At 44.1% G+C, this 20,002-nt stretch overlaps 1 protein-coding gene across 4 annotated transcripts in view; it reads left to right on the top strand.

The window, feature by feature from the left end:
- The first annotated feature begins 1,451 nt into the window (after positions 1–1,451).
- celf4 (CUGBP, Elav-like family member 4) overlaps positions 1,452–20,002 on the top strand; it is a 118,436-nt gene continuing 99,885 nt past the window's right edge. For all 4 annotated transcript variants that reach the window (XM_061784261.1, XM_061784262.1, XM_061784259.1 and 1 more), the window contains exon 1: positions 1,452–2,231. In XM_061784261.1, the coding sequence (XP_061640245.1) occupies positions 1,943–2,231 (289 nt within the window). In that variant the 5' untranslated portion in view covers positions 1,452–1,942. The remainder of the gene's footprint in view (positions 2,232–20,002) is intronic.

Here is a 20,002-nt window from a genome sequence, read left to right as displayed (position 1 = left end):
GGAGATGAACAAAATAATTTGAAGTAGCCACTGTGTCGTGTTTATGTTCACAGGTTTGATATATCATTGAAATGATATCATACTGTGATAAAATGCTCACACTTTTTAAAAATTATTAAAATACAACAATATATCAGGGATTACGTAGTATACTGACTAGCCACACAATTATCACCACTTGCGCAATTAATCAAATCAATCTGCTTTTATGGATAATAATGTTCATTCTTCATTAACTGTCACTGTCAAGACAGTGGATTCAACAATGTTGTTAATATTGTAGTTGTAGTTTACAGTGGTGTAGAACTACACTTACATTATAAAACATTGACGTTGAGCTCTCTATCATACAGAGAGTCTATCTCTGTATGATAGAGAGCTGTTCTAAACAATTAAAAAGGATAAGCACAGTAATAAATATAATAAATTGTTGAAAGGCATGCTAAAACTCTCAGATTGGTATGGTCTCAGATGGTCATAATATTATAGGCAGGCTGTTGATGTACATTGTTGATGTATTCTACTTTATCTGCAAATGCATATTATTTTTCATCTGAAGCAGGTTTCTGCATGCAGTTGCTGATGCACGTGTACTTGGGTGTCAATTTTGTAAATGTTACCGATGTGTCTATATTGTTATCATTTGTGTTAGTAAAGCATTGAGACAATTCCAAATGAAGCTTTTCAAAAATCAAAAAAGCTATTGGTCAATTGGTTGTGGATACTTGCAGTTTGAACACCACGACGATCACCTTAAAACATGAAAAAGAAATGCCCTATTTGAAAGCGAATCCCTATGCCTCACATTACATTCCGACCCACCCTTCTGTGTCCCCTCTGAACGCCACTCGGCGGTGCTCACAGACTTTCCCTTTCTGGGAGCACGCGCATCCAGTGCACAAGGCTTCAGGAATAACACATTTAACTTACTGTTATCAACCATGACGAGCACAGTCAGAAGGAATAGCAAACATAAAAATAAAAGCCTTCTGTGGACTCTTATCGTGTAGGCTATTCGTTTCAGGACCGCGGAGCTGTCCGGGATCACGACGCAGTGAGGATGGATGCGGCCAAATAAAAGGCTCGCAAATAAGATTTCAACCAAAAAATCGCTTGGTCTATCGAATTTAACATAACATTATTGACACAACATTAGGGAGCACGCCATAATCTTGTGATTGTGTAGTTTTTCACTTGCTGAGCAGGAGCACAAAGGACCGTTTTCCTCTCTCTTTCTCTATTTATAGACCCTCGCCCCTCGGTGGAATGTACTATTCGGTCTTCCAATAAGAAAATAGGGGGGAGCAGAAAAGCTGTGTTTGACATAAGCCAAGTTGACAGCGAATGTTCCTTACTGAAACCTCCCCACCACCGCGCAGAGGTTGAGTCAGTCCTGCTCGTTTAAACCGAGAAGACACCCATAGCGACTTAAATGCAAAGAAGAAGAAAAAAATAAAAGGGTGCCAAGAAGCTGGGACGAGGGAACGTGGGTGTAAACACGCGCGGTCTCTCTCTCTCTCTCACTCACTCTCTTTCTCTCTCTCTCTTTCTACCTCCCCTTCTCTCTCTTCTCTCTTTCTCTCTCTCTCTCTCTCTCTCTCAACTCCCTTCTCTGTGTGTGTGCTTCCTCTCTTTTATTATATGAATGAACGACTTTCTGAGTAGGACTTCAACATAAGGAATCCAAAGGCTCCATCGGGACCAAAACGGCATCACGCGTTTGTGATATGCGACTTGTCCGTGCGCTCCATGTGTTTTGTCATCAATGTAAATATTGGCTTTGATAGGACGGGAGCCCCATCGGCTGTGGCGCGCCTTGCTGTCGGACCCACATTTTGACCAAGACTCGCACCTTGCCTTTTTGATTCGTCACCACTTTATCATCATCGCCATCTGCAGCCGTTGCAAGCCACCCTCAAGTCGCCGGCCGGTCCGAACGAAGATGGCAACTTTAACCAACGGGCAGGTGGACACCGCGGTGCACGGTGTCGGTGTCGGGATCGGGGTGGTCTCCGCCAGCACCAACGGGCTCGTGAACGGATTAAGCCACAGCCACAGCCCGGCGGGCTGCCCGGCCACCATCCCCATGAAAGACCACGATGCCATCAAACTCTTCATCGGTCAGATCCCCCGCAACCTGGACGAGAAGGACCTGCGGCCCCTCTTCGAGGAGTTTGGCAAAATCTACGAGCTGACGGTGCTCAAGGACCGCTTCACGGGCATGCACAAAGGTGGGTGATGCTCCCGGAGACCTGTTCGTTTCTCACCTGTCACAACGTTTGAGGGCGTCAGGAGTAGCGCCACTCTGACAGGATGAAATGTCAAAAAAAATAAATAAAATGACTTGCCGGTGCTGGACTTTATAAGCGAATATTTCCGAGCATAAAAAGTGTCACGAAAGCGGGGATGTGCTTTTGGGTTGTGCGCACCCATCTAGTCCGGCGGTTGTAAACGTGCTTCCATTCGCTTCACTAAATCCAGGTCATTAAACTCACGTTTTCATGTTGCAATAGCTGGAGGCTGTGATTGATTGCCCGCAGCACTTGTGCTTAGTTTGCGTGCGCGCGCTCGCGCGCGCGTGTGTGTGTGTGTGCGTGTGTGTGTGGGCGCGCGCGTGCGCGTCGTTCTTTGGCTGGTGTGTGCAGCTAAAGTAGTAGGTCCAAAAATAATTGTGCTTTTTTTACACTTTTTATTTTGTTTTTTAAACCTATTTCATAACAATGCTTGGATTTACTTTACAAACAGTGGCCATTAATTAAGATGGTTTAACTTAATGGCTCATTAAATGACGTCAAATGTCTCCAACTGGCTGGACATGGCCTTTAAGGTGTAATATTAATGACCAGCCTTTGTTTAGGTGCAACAGGAATGATGGTACTTCCCACTTGTACTTTATTTTCTTCTCTCAAGGGAAGGCAAATCACCATTTAATGAGAGATCAGTAATTGATTTACTGTACCTGCTGCACATCTCCCAGGGGAACAAAGTACATTAGGAAAAAAAACAAAAACATCATACTATAAGCTGTTTTAAAACTGTCCTGTAGACATTGTGTTTCATGTTGAATAGCTAAGGAAATGTTAAATATATACAATTTATTTCAGAGGGTCTGTAGGCACGGGAGAACAAAAGAGACAGAGGAGGACAATATGCATTGGGGCATAGTTTTTATTAATAGCAAAGATGTAGTAGACCCCCTGTTGGACAGTTAATCACCAGTGGCCCCGGAACTATAGGCATGGCTCACCAGCTGATTCTCAGAACTGTCTCCTCACTGCGATGTGCGGCCCTGCTTCCCGCTTTCATTAGCGAGTCCCCGCTGTGCTCATATTTTAACTAGCTGGAGGCACGAGCTACTGCCTGACTCACTCACACAATTCCTGCACAGACCTCAAACACCTTCCAGTCACTTTCTATATAAGAAGTATTCCAAATTAGCAGTAAAACTGTTCAAATGTCACAAATTAGTGACCGAGGTAGACGGGAGCTGCAGAATCTAACAATTTTTGGAAACATGTTTTCCCTATTTTAGTCCTCAAAACTTTTTTAGTATCGTCTTGTACATCCCAGACATATTTCCTTTCACCAAATCACGTATGTGAAATCTTTTTTTTTTCTTTTCTTTTTGTGTGTGTGTGATTAAGGGCTCTACGAATAAACGTAACGTCTTTGTAGATCACATGCAATTACAGTTTTTCATTTGGCTATTGTTTACATTTTACATTTTTACAAACCACTTACCAAAAGTTTGCGGAATCGCCGCTAAAGCACGGAACCCTTTTGTCTTTTATATACTCTTATTATTTATCATCCATCTGTCCTCACTTACTTATATCATCTTTTCCTGTCTTGTCCTGAGTGTACATACAGTCCGAAGCAGAAACTGGATATACCTGTCAAGTGTTTCCACTGTTATCACTTCTTTCATTAAAAAAGAAAAAACTGTGTTCAGTGGTTGTCATAACTGACAATGTAGTGCCTCACATTGTTGGCCCCATTTAACTTAACAAGAAGGCACTTTTTCAAAGAAATAAGCTCGGTTTCAGCTCACTGATCCAGAGCTTATTTTCTGCTACTGCAGGTAATAAATGTTGCTTATCCTGTTCTACAGTATCAACAAGCCCAAAGAAGCAGCCTTCCTTATGGTAATGCGACCTCTGAAGAAAGAGACCCCTATTATAGCCATTGTCAGCTGTGCCTGTGATACTATTGCCATAACCCTCCCCATAATGACTCCATGTATCACTGGTAATCTAGTCTTTAGGATTCTGTCCCCTTGGAACAGAGGGCTGGGAGGGGGGGGGGCGGGCGGGGAGGAAGGGTGCGGGGAAAAGAGGTCTGCAGAGTCTGGGAGCGGGCGCTGGGACACCAGTGCAGGCCTACATTCTCTCAATGATTTTATTTCTCTCCCCTCTGCGACCGAGCCATGCTAATAGAGGCCATTTATAATGGTCACTGGCTGCTGCTACTGCTGCTGCTGCTGCAGCTACCAATCACAATGGGCTGAGAGACACAGTTAGCACACAGAGGCAGCCTTCAAGCTTGCGCCTCACTTCAGAAAAAAAATGCATGTGAGGATGTAACTGCAACCACCATTCAATAGGATTTTATGTTAAAACGTGTGGTCGATTAGCTGTGACAATGCGAGCGAAGCATTGTATCAATGAAGGTGTCTTCTACAGTCAAGTCTTGTCAAGTCTACAGCTTTACGTCTTTGTTTTTGCTCACAAACACACCTGTCAATAAGTTTGTTTTGCTATCCTTCACTGATTGGATCTAATATAATATGTTTGTTCTTCAACCATAGTCGTAAATGGGTGAGCGACTGCTGTTTCATGGGCTCAGTCTGTTCAAGTTGCAAAGCCTGAGCGTTAAGGGCTGTTAAGACTTCATTCAATAAGTTTGTTAGCTCAGAAAAAATAAATCACAAAACATCCCTCTACTCAAACAGTTCTACTTAAAGATGATGCACATATTTTGTAACCTAATATGAATGTGTAGTGGGTATACATTGTAATTAATGACAATTGCTTTATCCCTATTTCAGATGCCTGATGTTACAGGAAGCTGCAATAATCAGTGCTGGTAATAAAGGAGATTGCAGTTCTCTCTGATCGCCTACATTTGGACATTTTAACCTCTTTTAACTGAATATCTCGGAGAAGAAGGCTCAGAACAAATTATGCGGTGTATCATGTTTGGTAAGACAAGGAAGTCACAATGCCAAAAACATGAACGAATCATGCTGTGTTTTATTGCAGGCAATTAGATGTTAGAGGCTACCATTAGGGAAGTACCATCTGCAGAAAGAAGGATAAAACCAAATTTGCCTTCGAACAAAAACAAAAACTATTTGTGTGTGTGTGTGTGTGTGTGTGTGTGTGTGTGTTTGTTTGTCCTGCAGGTCTACGTTAATGCAGCATGCGTTCCAGGCGAAAGATTTCACTCTAGTTGCATCATCCGCTCTGTGGGACCTTTTTCTATCTCCTCTTGCATTTGCTTAGGGATCCGCGCGTGTGTGTGTTTTGGACTCCTCCCACAATCCTACATTTAGCTTCTCTTACAATGTACACTCAGACTCCACATTGTGTCCTGTTTCTCTTAAGATCCATCACTATCGATTTGGGCTGTTTTTGTGGGAAGGACTGCAACATGTGTCACAGAGGACGTCGTTACTTACAAAAGTACACTTAACCAGCAGCTCCACCCTGCTCTCACCAGGCACACCGGGGAACAGCTTAGAAGTTTCAGACAGCAAAAGGGCAGCACCGTAACACGATTTGTAAGAAAGAGAAGTGCCTCAGTTGTCCATTATTGTTGCAGTGAACTTTGAGATGGTCGAGGAGCGTAATAGGAAGACAAAGGATGGCGATCTTGCAAGGATTAGCATGCTAACAGCAGGAGTGAGGCCATGAAGCTGTCAGTGAGAAGTGTTCTTCCCTACCGCAGCGCTCCTCACATTAAAACCACTTACTATCACTTTACTGTATACATGGAGAGGAAGACAATGCAAAGGGAGGGCTGACCTCAGAAATGGCAATTTGGTGACCTATATTGAATGGAAAACTATATTAAGCACTCAATAGAGCACAGATGTCTGCCAAGGTTGATAAATCTACCTTCCATTTGACCTGTTGGAATAAAATGTGATCTGCAATGCCTAATTGTTCCGCTGTGGCCCTGAAGGAGCAGCTTCAACTACTCGAGGTGGTTGGCCCCTAGTGCAAGTAGACTGTAAAGGCGAAAAATCTAAACAAATTATTGTATTCACCTAATTACGATCTTTGCCAAGATGTGATGGGTTTTGGCTGGGGATATGTGCCACCCGTTCAAAGAGTTGCGCTTGCCAGAGGTACTAATACTTGTTTGGATAGGGATTGTATGGAAAGATGTGGATCACCTCAGGAAACAGTTTTATAAATAATGATTTTTTTTCTAAGTGGTTCATTTTTATATCATTTGATACATTACATTTGTTTTCCATTATGAAAAGGTGCTTATGGTACCAGAATACATGATACAAACCAGACCACTTTTGGACATCCATCCTTCTGTTGGTGTACCAACCATAGTATTCACTGGGGTACATTAGTGGTTATTTAGAGTTAGACCCAGCCCAAATTGATCCAGAGTCAATTTTCAATAGAACCACCCACCCCACCCACACACACACACACGCACACACAAATCATGGTAATGTTCATTGATAATTTTAGAACTTTGAACGACACAATTGCTTTTAACTTTTGAACTAAAGTTGTTGGCGGGTTACGCAGTGTCATGTTGTTGGGATATCATACTACTTACGTACGTAGCGAACGTTATCACAGTACCTCCTGTACACGTTCATATAAATCAAAACACATTCCAATGTTCCAAACCATTCCAAGGTAAGAAACAGAACTGTACAGCTTGGTGGAAATGTAGCTTATGTTCTTTCCTATTTAAATAAGTTTTAGCCTCCTGGTACCTTCACACTGGTGAGGCAGAATGAAGACTGAGAGGCCACATGTTGAAGCTTTTTCAAGTGTGGCTGTTTGAGAACTCAATTTCAGAATTACATTATCCTCGGAAGCCACTTAATTCACCCACAGAAAACATTTAATGTTAATAGTTCAGAGATCACACTGTGTCCAAGTGTATACTTGTGCATTAGTGTGTACTAAATGTGTCTACTTGGCAAAGGCATGTCTCTCGGTGGATGGCAGCTCTGACCCGTGGAGGAAGAGCAGATGCTGGTAGATAGAGCCTTTTTTTTAACTGTTTTTTTAATTATTATTTATATAGCCTACTGTGCAAATGGTATACTGTTTTTTATGCTCACCTAAACCTCAACCAATAGCCCACAGCGGTTTTAAAATGAAATCAGTGTTTCATCAACATTTGGCCTTTAGTATTCCATATGGTTCCAAGTCTTGGTTTCCTATTGTTGTGTTTGTTGCCTCGGTTGAATGTTTTAGTACAAGTAGATGGAATAAAAACTTTTTTCAGAGCATTTTTGCTCCTTAGACGTGTAAATATGTTTTATTTCCCAGGCTTTTGCATCATGCGTTATCTTTGCTGTGTGTAACAACTTGACACCTTGGGTATTATCTTGTGTTTCTTCCTTTGTGATTCTTAATCATGCTTGTATTCCACTTGTCTGCAGTAGCGGTGGCCGATTGTTGAAATGCTGCGTGCAGTGCAATACTTCTGAAATGTGTGAAAGTCTTACAAGTCATTATTGAGCTGCACCTTTGTTCTGCGTGATTGCATTTATTTAAGTCTGAATTGCAAATAACATGATTTTGTGTTGAGAAAAAAAGTCGAAACATTACATTTGAAAAATGCACTGTGTTTAAAGTACTTTAGATGATGACATATACATTGTTAAAAAGAAGATTCTCCAAAACATGGCAGTTGTGAGTAGTTTCCCACTTTAGAAGTTCCGTTCCTGTCATCTGCTCTTGTTATCTCTCTCTATGGAGAATTTTCTTCCCTGTGCAGCCTTGAAAACTGCTGTTTTGCCCTTTGGATTCAAACCAGTCTTTTTTATTATTATTAAAATACATTCCCCAGGTTTTATAACAGCAAATATTATACTGTACAATGTGTCACTTGTGTGTGTGTGTGTGTGTGTGTGTGTGTGCGTGTGCGGCTGTGTTTACTGCGTTATAGATTTTCTCGGAATATTTATCATGTATGTCCTCCTCGATCCTTTTTATATGAATATGCTCCAAACGAATGTGTGATTATACCACAGAGAACAGAAATGTGCAGGCTTCCCATTTAAATAGGAATGCTCAATTGTAACTGTCTATGTTTAATAGTAATATTAATATTTAACATGCAAGTGCAGATGGAGCCCTCACTATGCACATGAATTTAGCACTTGCTGCAGCCCTGCACTGCAGAAGCTTTGCATGAGGAAATAGCAGCATGACACAGCAGTAATATGAAAAATAGACCTTAATTTTGTCACCGCTAACAGTGTCAGTGGCCCATTAATTCACGTCCAGCGCGCAATAATTCTAGTTATACTTTCTGCCCCACATGTCATTGTATTTGTTTGGAACTTAATCTAACTCTTTATTCTGATATATGTCCTTTTTCTTTAATACAGTTTTTATGGTCAATTGTTTTTGGAAACTCAGAAACTCAGATTTTCTTTTCCAACTTTCATACAAAAGTAATCAACTGAAAATATTTATCATTTCCAGAAAGCAGAGTTGATGTTTATTCTCTACAAAATAGCTAAATGTACCTCTACGTGGCATATCCAGGTCTGTCTGCTGAATACACTAAATCAGGGAATACACTAAATCAATGAGGCTTGTACTCTTTGTCCTGGACAGAATGCATGTCAAAAACGTCCGTGCATGGTCAATGTGTGGGTCCAGACTCATATTAACCCTCTGTGAATATACAGTATGCATCTCCAATCCTCTCATTTTAGTTCATGGGCCACATTCACAGCAATTTGATCTCAAGTGGGCCGGACCAGTATATGTGTGGCTTCATAAGCTATAAATAATGACTCTCTCCTTTGCTTTGGTGCAAAAAAATAGAAATACATTGTGAAAATATTTACTTTATTGATTATCTTGTAGGCGGCACGGTGGACGACTGGTTAGAGCCTCAGCCTCACAGTTCTGAGGACCCGGGTTCAATCCCCGGCCCCGCCTGTGTGGAGTTTGCATGTTCTCCTCGTGCCTGCGTGGGTTTTCCCCGGGCACTCCGGTTTCCTCCCACATCCCAAAAACATGCATTAATTGGGGACTCTAAATTGCCCGGAGGTGTGACTGTGATTGCGAATGGTCGTTTGTTTGTATGTGCCCTGCGATTGGCTGGCAAACAGTTCAGTGTGTACCCCGCCTCCTGCCCGATGACAGCTGGGATGGGCTCCAGCATGCCCGCGACCCGAGTGAGGAGAAGCGGGTCAGAAAATGGATGGATGGATTATCTTGTTGCCAGTGTTGTTACAACTCAAATGAACAATCTGAAATTTCCTACCAAAAAGGATTGCAACAATTTCAACAATATTATGAATCATTTTTATCATTTACACATGTGCAACTAACAGATCAAAGTGAACCTACAGTATATGTGTACCATTCAAAAAACAACTTGTTACAATCTAAAATCATTTTAAATGTACATAAATTTCTGCATCCATCTGGAAATCTTGACAACCTCAACTGACTACTCACACCGTACAAACTAAGTGGGTGCAGTTATCCGCCTACCTTGTAAATGTGTACGTAAAATACAGTATATGTACAAGTTGTGGCAGTGCATAAAAAGAAACACCAAGCCAACCACTTTTGAACTTCATTTGCTGACTGACATTTTGTAATATTCAGTGTTGTTAAATATTTCTACGGTCTGTATTAATTTTAGCATAACTAAATTCTTCACAGAGCAAAGGTGGCTTGACATTTTATAAGTGGGGTTACTTTGCTCCTGAACTTGGCATCTTTGAGCCTTCACACATGCATCAATATCAGGTGTCAAATCCTGTGTAGCAGCGTATTTCAGAAATTCATTTAAGTGGTAAGTGGTCATTCTAGTGGTCGTCAGTGTGACTTCCAGTGGATACAATTAGCAACAACAGTTACTTTTATTTTTATTTTTAAAAATAGCAGCTAATGTGTTCTCTAGGTCCACGGGCTGGATTAGACCCCTCGACAGGCTCGTTCTGGCACACAAGCTGTACGTTTGACACCCCTGCTCACTGCCTATGTAACGCAAAAGCCACTAAATTTGAGACTCACTGATTCAATCTATTTTCCTACCATCTCCCTTCATGCTTATTTCATATCCTCAATTAAAAATGCACCACACTGACTTGTCAAAGGAAGGTGGGGATGAGGGTTAGGGCTTTCCGAAGATCCCGCTCAATTATTCAAAACCAAGCATGATTCAGAAAATGGTAGGTGTATAGAAAGTCATGCAGAAGTTTTGGAGGTTTGGGTTTCAAATGTCATAAAAGATGTTCTGTTGAAACCAGTGGATGGCTTAGTTTTAAGGTAAGCTAAGTCAGGTTTGACCCTATTCTTTAGATTAGAAAAAAGGCACTGAAAATGTGCTCTCAATACGTATGTACAACATGTACAATATAACCATAATTACATATAAATTATGGGAAACAAAATTGCATTTTGCCCTGCGACTGACTAGCGACCAGTTCAGGGTGTAGTCTGCCTTTCGCCCAAAGTCAGCTGGGATAGGCTCCAGTGCCCTGCGACCCTCAACAGGATAAGCAAAATTGAGAATGGACGGATGGAAAATTGCATATTTCCTTTGTAAAACGTCTGGAGTACATGATTGTGGATTGCTTTGCTCCATTTTTGTGGCTTGTTTGTGGAATGTGTGTTCTACAACTCAACTAGGTGCATGGTGCTACAAATGTGCTGGCTTCTGAACAAAATATTATTTTATTTTTTTATGGGCTGTCCTACTCACTGCAAGTGAGAACACATTTCAGATTGTGACTCCCAGAGTCAGCATCCTTCATTTAAAATATGACTTCTCTTTAGCAGATGCAAGAAGAACATCTGACGTTAGCAACTCAGAACGGCTTTCTAATTCTTTCCTTTTATAATGACTGTAAATTTCTTCACAAGGAATGTGTGATGTCTGGCGCGTAGCTACAGTAAGTGCCATAAGGAATGAGATCAGCTTTGAATGCTTATTTTAAAAGTTCTGCTTGCTTCTGCATTGCAACTATACCGTTCTCCTTGAAAGTTTTTTTTTTTTTTGCAGATCAGATATTATCATTCCAACCGTATTGGCATCCCATTCAGGAAAGATACATCAAGGCCTTATCCTATTATGCTGGTTGGAGAGCAGATAGACCGAAACATATTGTTGCAGAGGGAGATGGTGCAAGAGCGCGTAAAACGACACAGAGCTCAAAACGGAGCGAGATGTTGAAACAGGGTGATGTAAGAGAATGCGTGAAAGAGGTGAGGGGGATCCACGGAAGAGAGTTAGGGAGAGGAGGGGCACACACAATGACAGAATATTAAGGCAGACAGTCTACAAAAAAGAGAGGATATTGTGAAAAGAGGTGCAGCCCAAACCAGAGCGATTGTACAGTGACTGGCGCACAGTGAGCACCAGGCGGAATAGGAGGAGGAGGGGGGGAAGCCTACGAGGAGGAGGAGGCAAGGAAAGGTGTTAGAAGATTGAGGGAGTCCCAGAGACAGATGTGGCCCTCGCTGGCCCCAACTGATTGATAGCTTGTGGCCCACTTCCATGCCAGGCTCTGACCTCTCTGCCCTCTGCTGTAATTTATAGGCTGAGTTTTGCCAGATTTAAGTACTATACTCTCTGGCCATCATGGGCCAAGAAAGGAGAATGACCTTCCTTGGAAGGGACCTGAATTATTCCCCTACTGCTCTCAGACACCCAAGGAGTAAAGTGTGCCCTCCACATTAGGAGGATCTTACACAACTCATTAAAGGGCACACTTTGGTCTTTTTTGTTTTTGTTTTGTTTTAGGTCATGAACTTTTGTCTTCGGATTTAACATCAGCAAGCATCGATTAAAACATGAAATAACATTTAGGGACTGGATAGATGACTTGTGAGTTTAGGATATAAAGAAATATGCATATTATTTTGTATTTCATGTATTTTTTGTATTTAGTTTTGACACATTTAAGCACCTTCCCATGAGTGGGAGGGGCCATAGGGGTTGGATGCAGTGTGAGCTGGGTGGTGGCCGAAGGCAGGGACCTTGGCGATCCGATCCCCGGCTACAGAAGCTGGCTCTAGGGACGTGGAATGTCACCTCTCTGGCAGGGAAGGAGCCCGAGCTGGCGTGCGAGGTCTTGAGAGGGGTTGGACTCTCTTCCACTCTGGAGTTGCCCACGATGAGAGGCGCCGAGCAGGTGTGGGTATACTTATTGACCTGTGCCTGTACCAAGCCACAAACAACAGTCAGGACCCGTCCCCCGACACTCGGGTGAAGAGAGGGGCGGAGCTGTCAACTAATCACCACCTGGTGTTGACTTGGCTCCGATGGTGGGGGAAGATGCCGGTCCGACCTGGTAAGCCCAAACGTATTGTGAGGGTCTGCTGAGAACGTCTGGCAGAATCTCCTGTCAGAAGGAGTTTCAACTCCCACCTCCGACAGAACTTTGCTCATGTTCCGGGGGAGGCGGGGGACATCGAGTCCGAGTGGACCATGTGCCGCACCTCCATTGCTGAGGCGGCCGACCGGAGCTGTGGCTGTAAGGTGGCGGCAACACCCGAACCCGTTGGTGGACACCAACGGTGAGGGATGCTGTCAAACTGAAGAAGGAGTCCTATCGGGCTTTTTTAGCCTGTGGGACTCCTGAGGCAGCTGATGGGTACTGGCTGGCCAAGAGGAATCCAGCTTTGGTGTTTGCTGAAGCAAAAACTCGGGCATGGGACCCCCTGATACGGGCTGTTCGGTCCCTGTACGACCGTACCGAGTCAGAGTTTGGTCCGCATATCCAGCAGTAAGTCGGACTCGTTTCCGGTGAGGGTTGGACTCCGCCAAGGCTGCCCTTTGTCACCGATTCTGTTCATAACTTTTATGGACAGAATTTCTGCAGCCGAGGCGTATAGGGGAGTTTGGTGGCATCAGTATTGCATCTCTGCTTTTTGCAGATGATGTGGTTCTGTTGGCTTCATCAAGCCGTGATCCCCAACTCTCACTGGAGCGGTTAGCAGCCGAGTGTGAAGCGGCTGGGTTGATAATCAGCACCTCCAAATCTGAGACCGTGGTCCTCATTCGGATCAGGGTGGCGTGCCCTCTCCAGGTCGGGGATGAGATCCTGCCCTAAGTGGAGGAGTTCAAGTATCTTGGGGTCTTGTTCACGAGTGAGGGAAGAATGGAACGAGAGCTAGACAGGCAGATCGGTGCAGCATCTGCAGTGATGCGGACTTTGTATCGGTCCGTTTTGGTAAAGAAGGAGCTAAGCCGAAAGGCGAAGCTCTCAATTTACCGGTCAATCGACGTTCCTACCCTCACCTATGGTCACGAGCTGTGGGTTGTGACCAAAAGAACAAGATCCCGGATACAAGCGGCCGAAATGAGTTTCCTCCGCAAGGTGTCCGGGCTCTCCCTTAGAGAGTAGGTTAGAAGCCGCATTGAGAGGAGCCAGATGAGGTGGCTTGGGCATCTGATTCGGATGCCTCCCGGATGCCCCTGGGGACGACCCAGGACACGCTGGAGAGACTACGTCTCTCGGCTGGCCTGTGAACACCTTGGAATCCCCCCGGACAAGCTGGATGAAGTGGCTGGGGAGAGGGAAGTCTGGGCTTCCCTGTTGAAGCTACTGCCCCCGCGACCCAACCTCGGATAACCGGTAGAAAATGGATGGATGGATGGACATTTAAGCACTGTATATTGCATTTTACATTTTTAAATCTGTTGGAATACAACATTTCATTCTTCCTTTTTTATGAAAATAAACAAGTTCTTGTATATCTGCATTCTCCCTCTGGTGGGCTGACTTGGCTGGCTGGCGGGTGGGCTCAGCTGGGTTGGTGCTCGACCATTCAGAGTGCTTCTGCAATGCACAAATCAACCAGGGAAAGTTCTGGATGGAAATCAGTCAGCAAATTATTGGAGATTTGCAATTTAATGGCTTCTGAGATCTCTGCCTTTTCTCCACACAGGTTCCCAGCGAGACAGTCTATTAGTTTGGTTCTTTAATCATGGAACAGGAGATGGGATTCCTGGTGATACACTTCCAGCACTTCACTTGCTGTGGAATGATTTCATGGAGTTCATAGTGATAGTGAATTGTGGGTGTGTGCATGTGTGTGTTTTTGTATGTGCGTGTGTGTGTGTTTGTGTTTGTGTGTGTGTGTGCGCGTGCGTGCGTGTGTGTGTGTGTTTCCACCCATATTACTCTGTAAGCATTCATTATTTGATCAATTTGGCTTCCCCTGGGGGCGGCATGGTTGCTGACTGGTTAGCACATCTTCCTCACAGTTCTGAGGACCCGGTTTCAAATCCGGCCTCACTTGTGTGGAGTTTGCATGTTCTCCCCGGGCCTGCGTGGGTTTTCTCCGGGTACTCTAGTTTCTTCCCACATCCCAAAAACATGCACGGTAGGTTAACTGAAGACTTTAAATTGGCCGTAGTTGTGAATGTGAGTGCAAATGGTTGTTTGTTTATATGTGCCCTGCGATTGGCTGGCGACCAATTCAGGGTGTACCCCGCCTCTCACCCAGAGTCAACTAGGATAGGCTTCAGCACGCCCGTGACCCTAATGCGGGTAAACATTACGGAAAATGGATGGATGGATGGCTTTCCCTGGAGCAGGGGTCGGGAACGCATGGCTCGCGAGCCAGATGTGGCTCTTTTGATGACGGCATATGGCCCGCAGATCAATTTTAGCTGATATTTCACGATAAATAATTAACAATTCTGCTGACATTTTAGAATAAAAATCAGTATTATAAATAACATAACAAATATAAAACATTCTTATGCATTTTAATACATTCATCTATCCATTTTCGGCCGCAACTCAGTAATTTATACAACGCCAGCAGTCCTTCCGGGTACATAAGTTCACACACCAAAACGCTATTTTTATTAGATAATGCGGTAGCCGTCACGAGTCATTGTGAGGTCAAGAAGATTCCCTCCTTTTTTTATCCTACAAGCTATAGTTAATTCTGCAGAGCACAAAAGAGATGGCTAAAAGAAAGAAGGATGACGAGTATCGTATATTTCAGCACGAATGGACAGAGGAATTTGCCTTTGTGGAGAGAGCAGGTTCTGCGGCGTGTCTAATATGCAATGATAACATTTTGTCGATGAAAGGGTCGAATATAAAGCGGCATTTCGACACACGTCATGCAACATTTGCATCGAAATATCCAGCGGGGGACAGCAGGAACAAGGCATGCCAAGAGCTACTGCGCAGAGTGCAAGCGAGTCAGCAGCAACTCTGTGTATGGACCCGGCAAGGTGACTGGAATTCGGCTAGCTTAGCTGGTTCTTTAGCAATAGTGAGAAACGGAAAGCCATTCACAGATGGCGAGTATGCCAAAACCTTCATGCTTGATGTGGCCAATGAACTTTTTGAGGACTTTTCGGATAAAGCTAAAATAATCAAACGAATAAATGACATGCCTTTGTCAGCAAGAACTGTTCACGATCGTACCATCATGATGGCAAATCAAGTGGAGGAAACGCAATTGAAGGACATAAATGCAGCGGCATACTTTCCCCTTGCTTTGGATGAGTCGACAGATGTAAGCCATTTCTCCCAGTTCAGTGTGTTTGCAAGGTATGTTGCCGGTGACACACTGCGTGAGGAAAGTCTTGCTGTTTTGCCAATGAACGGGACAACAAGAGGGGAGGATTTTTCCAGTCTTTCATAGAGTTCGCTAAAGAAAAAAAAAACTCTCCCGATTGATAAACGTCTTTCAGTGTGTACTGATGGTGGAAAACAGGGGATTTGTAGCCCTTCTTCGTGAACATGAAAATAGACCCATCCTAAGTTTTCATTGCATTCAGCAACAGGAGGCGCTTTGTGCTCAACTGTGCGGCGAGCAGCTTAATGAGGTGATGGCTCTGATCATTCGAGTGGTCAACTTTTATCGTTGTCCCAGTTTACAATGAACGCTAGTTTAAAACGCTGCTGGATCAAGTTGGGAATAATTATCCCGATCTGCTTTTGCACAGCAATTTGCGCTGGTTGTCCAGAGGGAAGGTGCTCAGCCATTTTGCAGCTTGCCTAAGCGAAATACGGACTTTTCTTGAAATGGAAAACGTCGAGCATCCTGAGCTAACACTGAAAGGCTCCTGAAGTTTTATTATCGCGTGGACATGACTGAACATCTGCACCAACTCAATGTGAAAATGCAAGGCACTGGAAATACAATCTTATCCCTTCAGCAAACAGTGTTTGCATTTGAAAACAAGCTGGAACTCTTTACTGGGGATGTTGAAACAGGTCGTCTGCTGCATTTTGAAAAACTGAAATAAGTTAGGCGGCACGGTGACCGACTGGTTAGAGCGTCAGCCTCACAGTTCTGAGGACCGGGGTTCAATCCCCGGCCCCGCCTGTGTGGAGTTTGCCTGTTCTCCCTGTGCCTGCGTGGGTTTTCTCCGGGCACTCCGGTTTCCTCCCACATCCCAAAAACATTAATTGGAGACTCTAAATTGGAGACTCTAAATTGCCCGTAGGTGTGAATGTGAGTGCGAATGGTTGTTTGTTTATATGTGTCCTGCGATTGGCCAGTTCAGGGTGTACCCCACCTCCTGCTCGATCATAGCTGGGATAGGCTCCAGCACGCCCCCGACCCTAGTGAGGAGAAGCGGCTCAGACAATGGATGGATGGATGAAATAAGTTAAAGATGCATGCACAGCAAGGAAACACACTCAACATTTTGATCTCCAGCAGCTTGTTGGCTTCACATCTAATCTTCTGCAGTCATTCAAAGCACGCTTTGGAGAATTTCATGAGCGCACTTGTCTTTTTAAGTTCATCACTCATCCTCATGAGTGTGCTGTGGACAAAGCCGAGCCGAATTACATCCCTGGTGTCTCCATCAGATATTTTGAGTTAGAAGTTGCTGACCTGAAGGCCTCAGATGTGGGTGAACAAGTTCAAGTCACTGAATGAAGATTTGGAAATACTTGCACGACAACAAGCAGAGCTGGCGAGCAAGCACAAGTGGACCGAAATGAAAAAACTTCAACCGGCAGACCAGCTGATTATCAAAACTTGGAACGGGCTTCCTGTCACATACCACACACTGCGGCGTGTGTGTATTGCCGTATTGACCATGTTTGGCTCCACGTATGCATGTGAGCAGTCGTTCTCACATTTAAAAAAAAAAAAAAAAAAACATCAAGACCAACCTACGAGCACGTTTAATGGATGGAAGCCCCAACGGCTGCATGAAGCTTAACCTCACCACGTATCAACCAAACTACAAAGCCGTCAGCAACACCATGCAGCACCAGAAGTCGCATTAACAGTAAAAAGCATTTTATTTATTATTGGTTAGCTTCAGAGCTTTTCTCCGGGTACTCCGGTTTCCTCCCACATCCCAAATACCTGCGTGGTAGGTTAATTTTGTTTTTTTTTGTTTTTTTTTATATATGCCTTGCGATTGGCTGGCGACCAGTTCAGGGTGTACCCCGCCTCTCGTCCTAAGATAGCTGAGATAGGCTCCACCACGCCCGCCACCCTCGTGAGGATAAGCGGTACATAAAATGGATGGATGGATGTTTACCTTTTTATCCCGGACGTGTCGTCGACCTAACCCTAACCCTAACCTGCTAAATAAATTCCAGGTTTTCTGGGAAAAGGGGTAAAAGCACTTATTCACAGGACATTTTCTGACCCTTTCATAGTCAAAATAACCAAAAAATTGTTTGAGAGAACCCCATCAAATATGGTGAATGTACTGATTACCTATGGCTGACGGACCAGCATATGGGCTTTAAAAAAAAAAAAGTTTTGTCCCCAAAGTTTGAATTATTCTGACAAGAAAAAGCTAAAATTACATGTAATCAGGTATCTGTAAGACTACAAGAGTTCAGTCTTCTACAACCCTGCAATGATCTGTTTGGTCTAGGATTTGAAGCTCTTCATATGCTGTGTAATGTTAATAAACTAACTTGGTCTGTTGGTAAATTCTGAAGTGATTTAAGAAATGGCTGGCAGATGGTTTGTTGGTTTTAGTTATTGGTCCGTTGTAGAGGACCGATAAGCATGTTTACTTTAGGTATGGAAATGCCCAAATGTCTTTCATGTGTCCTTCCTGTATGGCGAATGACTAGTGGTCCATGTTAGCTTTGCAAACATCCTAATTGTGTTAAATGGGGAAAAGGGGGGGAGATTAAAATCCATTAAAGTGTTCTGTGAGGGTACGCTATTCCCGGGATGGTGCTTTTGTTCACTTTGGCAAGGCAGAGTTTCTCCTTGAAACCCCACAAACGTCGTCATTGTGTCTACCTAAAACGTTGTTGCTGTCGCTGGCTCTTGCTCTTTTATTCACTGTCACATTCGCTTTGCTCCTCTTTGCATTTCTTTTTGTGATTGCCTCTCTCCATCCTTCTTACTGTCTTTGTGTGTCACTCCCATTTTCTCTCTGTCTATCGCTCGCCTGCATTCTCTTTGTAGCCCTGTTTCTCTCCATCGCTCTCTTTCTCCCTCTGTCTGTCTCAGCGTCAGATAAGCTCACTGGGGGAGACTTTAGAGGACTCTCCATCTGTGTATAAATAGCTCTGGATGAATTATTGAGGGACCTGGGGTTGCTAATAATCCCGCAGGACCCATCTGACAATGACACAGAAGATGGAGGGAAAACAATTACGCAGGATTTCTCCTTCAGAAGAGAGAGAATGGGGGAGGGATGGAAGGAGGAAGTCGGTGGCTTCTGGGAGCCTCCTCGAGGGGCCCAACATCTTGGCTAATAAACCCAATTAAATCTCCGGAATCAATCGGGGCCCTGAGGGCATCGTCTCTCTTCCTCCCCCGGACGGCATGCAACAACAGGAAGTGTAATGATTCATGTTCCCCTCCTGCGTTTAGATCGTCCTCTCATCTCCATCTTGCACATTGGCAAGGAGGACGGGACAGGACGGGATGTCCGCCCAGGCAGGATAATAGGACAGGGAAAGGGAAGGAGAAGACGGGCAAGCCGAGTGGAGAGGCGCACTGAAGAATATTAATGGGAGTGTTTATCCTGTAAGTGTTTTGCCCAGGGGACAAGACATGGGAGCACTCCCATGCCCCAGAGTTTGTGTTCTCCCTGACACATCTGATTCCTCCGCAGACAGACTTTTGAGTGATGGACCCGACCCTCGACATGTGTTCCTGACATATACTGTACATCCATCTGTTCATGATGCTCTAATTGGGGCAGAGATAGAAATATACTTTTTAATGTTGTATTATGAAGAAAGCTAGACAGTAAAACTTCTTTTATCACTCTAGTTTTTATTTTTTTCAAAGCACTGGGTGTTACACTATGGGGGAATAGTGGTTGGCATGGCTGCCTCACAATCAGGAGAAGCAGGGCTGTGAGTTTGCCTGTTGAATCGATCGCAACTGGAGTGTTCTGTTTCTCTTAGAAAAAGTTTTGCCTCTCATCTGAGCAGGCTTCATCAGTTCATACAACAAGGCTTAGTTAGGACACACTAGCCTGATTTGGTGTGGGGAAACTCAACTATTTATGCTCCAAGTGAGAGGCACGCCCCAAACCAAATAGGGTATCCATCCATCCATCCATTTTCTGAGCCGCTTGTCCTCACTAGGGTCGCGGGCGTGCTGGAGCCTATCCCAGCTGTCATCGGGCAGGAGGCGGGGTACACCCTGAACTGGTTGCCAGCCAATCGCAGGGCACATAGAAACAAACAACCATTCGCACTCACAGTCATGCCTACGGGCAATTTAGAGTCTCCAATTAATACATGTTTTTGGGATGTGGGAGGAAACCGGAGTGCCCGGAGAAAACCCACGCAGGCACGGGGAGAACATGCAAACTCCACACAGGCGGGGCCAGGGAT

Source organism: Phyllopteryx taeniolatus, chromosome 9, assembly GCF_024500385.1.
Source record: "Phyllopteryx taeniolatus isolate TA_2022b chromosome 9, UOR_Ptae_1.2, whole genome shotgun sequence".
Lineage (NCBI taxonomy): Eukaryota > Metazoa > Chordata > Actinopteri > Syngnathiformes > Syngnathidae > Phyllopteryx > Phyllopteryx taeniolatus.
This window is presented reverse-complemented; position numbering and strand designations above follow the sequence as displayed.